Here is a 5,941-nt window from a genome sequence, read left to right as displayed (position 1 = left end):
AACTAATGTGCATAGGGAAGGATGAGGAGGTCTGTGTGGCCCTTTCTTTTTTTTGTCTTTATTTATTTTTTTAATATTACATTCAAAAAATATGAGGTCCCCATATACCCCCCAACCCCTTCCCCCCACTCCTCCCTCCATAGCAACAATCTCCTCCATCATCATGAGACATTCATTGCATTTGGTGAATACATCTCTGAGCATCGCTGCACCTCATGGTCAATGGTCCACATCATAGCCCACACTCATCCACGTTTCATCCAATGGGTGTGTGGCCCTTTCAGTGTGAGGATGAAAGTCAAAATGATAAAGGATGACTTCATAAAAGTAAGGAGTAGGGAAAGATCAAGTTGAACCTGAAAGCTCTTATAAAAATATTGTTTTCCTTAAGTTAAGGGAACTCGTGTAAATTTTGTAAAGTGACATAAGACGATTTATGTTTAACTGTATCACTCTGGCCTCTACATTGAGATGAGACTCAATGAGTATAAGGCAGAAAACAGGAAGATGATCTATAAGGATGTGGCAATAATTTAAATATTAGGATATTGTTTTTTGTGTCAAGGTGGTAGCAGAGTAGATGTTGAGAAATAGTCACCTTCCAAGAACATTCTGCATAGGGAATTAATATGAATGCTTATGGTCTAGATGTGATATGCCTGACATAGAGATAATGGCAGAATGACTCTTAAATCTATGCTTGAACAAATGGGAGAATAGTTTTCCATTACCTGAAATTAAATTTGAGATATTAAAAGTATCTAACTTAGAGCTATCTTGTGAAAATATAAAATGCTAATTATATATCTACTGCTTTTTGAATATTGTCTGGCACTTAGTAGGTGCTCATTAAATATAATCTGTTTTTATTATTATTATAGTATATCAATCATTTGTGAACAAAAATTGTTCTTCATATTTATCATGCTCTATTTTACACTTTTTAATCATTTTAATTCCTTCAACTATAATAATACATAGAATTTTGAAATACCACTATGCACAAAACGGTTTTGTCTTACTTTCAACTGCCTCTAATATAAAACATTACATACACTGACATCTGTAGGGAAAATGTCAATAGTTTATTGTGTTCACATTTCCAAGTGTTTATGTTACATTTATTTACTAATATAATAAATGCCTTCCAGAATATATTATAAGAGGACAGAGTAATCTCAAATTAATTAAAACTAAAGCAGTTAATGAATTTATCACTTTCTAAAAACTTGAAGAATCTGCTGACCATAGTTGCTAACAAAAACCAACAGGATACATTTTATAAATTACAGAAATGTATATAAATGAAAGTAAGGCCAACAGAGTTCATAAAAAAGACCAGAAACTGTAAAGTGCTCATAAAATTAAGACACAATACAAAATGAGAGATTGGATTAAAAAGCATACAATTAAAATAAATCCTTAACAAAGATATGGCTAATTTTAAACAAAAAAACCGTGAAATAAATTTAAATTCTAAACAATGTAGAGATCAGAGCAAAAATAAATCTTATTTCAGGACTTTATTTGGATGTTGTACATTATAAAAAATTATGTAAATGTGGAATATAGTAGAAAATAATGTATGTTTTAGTCATTTGAATAAATTGATAAACAGTAATGAACCAGTGATAATTTATTACCATTTTAGTCCTTAAAGAAGGTGTGAACTTATTTTAATATTTCAAAAATCATTCAAGAAAATGAACAACTGTAATTCTACTTGGAAAATATTAATTTAAGTGTAAATAAAACAAATCTCTTAAAAGAAAAAATATATCTAATGCCATTACCTAAGCTTAAATATAAATAAACAGAAAAATGTAGAAATACACTTTCTGAAATATGTTAAATAGAGATAAACATTTAAACTGAAATTCAAGATTATATAGAGGCATTTTGAAAAGGAAATATTAGCAAGTTACCAGAATAAAATATATGGGATGGCAAAAATTTGGATAGGTTATCAATTCTAATTTTGCAACTTTTCTCTATTAAGGTTCCTATTAAAAATGAACCAATGTTTCATTAAAAAATCATAACTTTTAAAGAACATAAACATATAGAACACAGGAAAAATGAAATTATTTTTTATCATACCAAAGTTAAACAAAGACTTAGTAACTATTGAATCTAGCTGATGTGTGACAGAAAGATAGGGTTTTCAAGTGGCTAGAAGGTAGAAGCAAAACAAGTATAACTACATGTGATATTTATAGTAGATTCATGAATATACAAAACTTCAAGTCTTAAATCATTGCAAGATGAGATCTTGATTTTGCTCATGCTCAAAATATATTCATCTCCCAAATTAAAAAAAAACAAACAAAGAAATTGCTAAAGTTGCAAAATAGAAACTGATAATGGCAATTTATGTATATATATGTAATATATGCATACATAAACATAAATTTGTCTAGAAGACATGAATAAAACTCTCAACAATTAAGACATTTCTATTTTCTGTAATATTTTACAATGTAAAACAAATTTTCTTCAACGAGTACATACACTTTTTTCTATAATGCAATTCTATCACACAATATATTTTTTTCAAAACAAAATCTATTGTGTATTGAAAATTTTTCAAGAATATAAGTATTCTGATGATCATGTCCAAAATTTATTAGTAATACATTACATAATTTCTACACATAATCTGATTTAATCTTTAAGGTAACTGTATTGGTTTAGAAGTTTCTTCTTGTACAGTTGAAGAGACTAGATTCAAACTTTCAGTGGCTTATGAAGGGATATACAGCTAAAAATCTGGCAGGTCTGGAATCTAAGTCTGGATTTTCGGTACAAAGCAGCATTTTTTTAAACTAGGCTATTTTTATTTTATCTCTACAGAATAAATGACTTCTGAAAATTCTTTTCTTAATAAAATTCCCTGAATTTGGAATATTGAAAGGGATTGTTGTAATAAAATTTGAAAGTAACATTACATTTTTCTTGTTGTTGCACATGAGTTGACCTTACACACACCTGTATTTAACCTAAAGGCTTAACACATTTCGTGGCTTTCAACTGTAATGTAAAATTAAAAAGATATTTTGGAAATGTTCTGATCATGTGTAGTCAAAGAGAGGATGGCTCAACAAAAATTAAATACCCAAATAGGAAAGAAAGAAAAAAAAAATGTTCTTAAATGTTCAGCATCACTACCATTAAAATTGTCTGGAGCCCTCTCTCTTCTGCATGACTCTAATGAGAGCATTTTTCACTTCTTTGTTTCTAAGACTATAAATGAGTGGATTCAGCATGGGGATCACCATAGTATAAAACACAGAGGCCACTTGATCCCTTCCCAAAGAGTAGGAATTCTTTGGTTTTAAATAAGTAAAAATCATAGTGCTATAAAAGATGGTTACTCCCACGAGGTGGGAGGCGCAAGTAGAAAAGGCCTTGCGCTTTCCCGAAGTAGAATTAATTTTCAGGATATTAGACAAAATGGACACATAGGAAGCACTGATAATGATAAGAGACCCCACTATATTTAAACCTGCGAGACTCATTGCCAAGATTTCAGTCCCATGAGTGTCAGTGCAGGACAGGGCTAAAATTGGGGTTGTGTCACAGAAAAAGTGATAGACTACATTGGATTTACAGAAATGCAAATTGCTGATACAAAGAACAATAGCTAATGATTGAGTAAAGCCAATTATATAGGACACACTGATAAGGGCATAGCAGAGTCGCCTGGACATAAAAACATGGTAGTGAAGAGGGTTGCAGATAGCTACATAGCGGTCATAAGCCATTGAAGAGAGAAAGAAAAATTCAGTGACAACCAAGAAGATAAAAAAAAACATCTGGGTGAAGCAGCCCATGAATGAAATATATTTGTTGGAAGTCAGTAAGTTTGCTAAGGTATTAGGTATAATGACTGTTGAGTAACTGAGGTCAAGGAACGACAGGTGACTGAGGAAAAAATACATGGGGGTGTGAAGCTGGATATCCAGGCGAATTATCAAGATCATACCTGCATTCCCCAGCACGGTAATCAGGTATATCAGGAGAAATAATATAAAGAGGAATTGGGGGATCTCTTCAGATTCTGTCAATCCCAGAAGGATGAAATCAGGCCCATTTGTGTTATTCCTACTTCCCATAGCAATGAACTATTGTAAAATATTGAGAAATCAAATATGAAATTAGCATGAATGACTTCAAAATGTTTTTTAAATAGGAATAATCTGCCATTTAAAATAAAATTAACTTAGTCATTTTAAAAATTCATAATAAGGCATAATTTTCAAAATATTACTGAAAATTCTTAGTTTGATTGCCAAATATAAATTTGGTATATATCAACTTTGGATATTTCACAATGAAATTTTGTGTATATTGCATAATAAAAATGATTTGACACTGTTATTAAACTTCCCTACATTAATACACTTATTAATATTAAACCATTATATAGTAGTTATTACTACTGGACACACTTTTAGATGAGAAAAAGGACATGAAAATTTAAGTTATTTATCCAGAATCACAACCATTAAGTAATTTTATTACTGTGATTCTACCAAATTGGTTGAACTCACAGATGATATTCATAACACCATATTCCTAATTATATTTAATTTCAGAAAAACAAAACAACCTATTTATATAATAAACAATGACAGAGATTAAGTAATTATTTTCTGTTCTTTTACATCAAATATTATTTAGTACAAATGACAGAACAGAAATTAAAACTTTAGTTGTATTAAAATTATAGAGAGCATATTACTATTAAATTTCAAAAGGTATTAATGGATTTTTAACAGAGCATATGATCAAAATTTTTAAAAAAATTTATTTCCAATATATATTCATTGCTTGATGACTCTGTCTCCACCAATTCTATGTTTCCATGTCTACAAATTCTGGCAGTACTTAGGTTATGCCTATATGATATGTAAATGCCTTTGCCTAATTCTCTAATATTATTACAATTTTTGAGGTAAACTAAAATACTCTTAATTAGAGACACATACTTACCATTATTCAAAGTTCATGAAAAATTTCTTCCAACATTATCTGTCTATAAATGTGAACCTCAAGTTGCTCTCACAAATAAAATAAGTAAACCATTTAAGGAGCGTGGAATTTCTGTGATATGAATTTTTCCTTTGAGATAATTAATGTTTAATTTTTATGCATATATATATATATTTAGAGAGAGAGTGAAAGAGAGAAGTAAAATAAATCTTCTTTAACTTTTTGTTAAGGTCCTGCTCAAATAGAAATTTCACCTGGAAATTATGTCTTCCAAATATACTAGGAGTTACTATGAACAGAAGCAGAGCTGTATATCTCTTGCATTTCATCCTATATTGCCAGGGAATCCTTTATATTGATGACTGCTGATAATGCAACATTTCATCTTCTCTGGGACCAATTTCCAAGGAAGATTGCTCGGCATCACACCAAGAATAACGGTTCAAGAACTAATGCGTCATGTTAGATTTGTAACAGAGAATTGCCTTCACCTTAAAAGTCACACAATGTTAAAGAGCATTTTTGGTATTCTCTTGTGATGCTCTAATTTATGACTGGGTTAAAAGAGATCATTTCTACAGAAATACTTAATTGCTCTGCAGCTGGAAGGCCAGATGATTAACCACCAAGAATGGAATATAACATTTTGCCCAATGATACTATTTATAGGATTAATCATTGTTAATTGTACAATTATAATTATACATAAAATCTAAAAAATGAAAATCTTTCATAAATGTTATTCTTTAGATGCATTTGCCCCCAAGTATTTTCCTTTGTGCATATAAACTTATTTATATGTATATTTATGCACTTACATAATTCTATCTTGCTGAATTTTCAGTAATATCCTGCTTTTATTATAAAATATTTTTAATACACCTTGACCTCTTTTCAATAAGCTTTTTAAAAAACCTACCATTTCATTTATTTTGCTTTCACTGGT

General features: G+C 29.9%; 1 protein-coding gene across 1 annotated transcript; it reads right to left on the bottom strand.

The window, feature by feature from the left end:
• Positions 1–3,170: 3,170 nt before the first annotated feature.
• On the bottom strand, positions 3,171–4,115 carry LOC105746403 (olfactory receptor 8H1-like). The gene has a single exon (XM_012526382.2). It carries the CDS (start codon positions 4,113–4,115, stop codon positions 3,171–3,173), a length of 945 nt encoding a protein of 314 aa, XP_012381836.1.
• Between the last annotated feature and the right edge of the window lie 1,826 nt (positions 4,116–5,941).

Source organism: Dasypus novemcinctus, chromosome 10 (assembly GCF_030445035.2).
Source record: "Dasypus novemcinctus isolate mDasNov1 chromosome 10, mDasNov1.1.hap2, whole genome shotgun sequence".
Classification (NCBI taxonomy): domain Eukaryota; kingdom Metazoa; phylum Chordata; class Mammalia; order Cingulata; family Dasypodidae; genus Dasypus; species Dasypus novemcinctus.
Note: the sequence above shows the minus strand (reverse complement) of the source record. Positions and strands in the feature narration are given on the sequence as shown.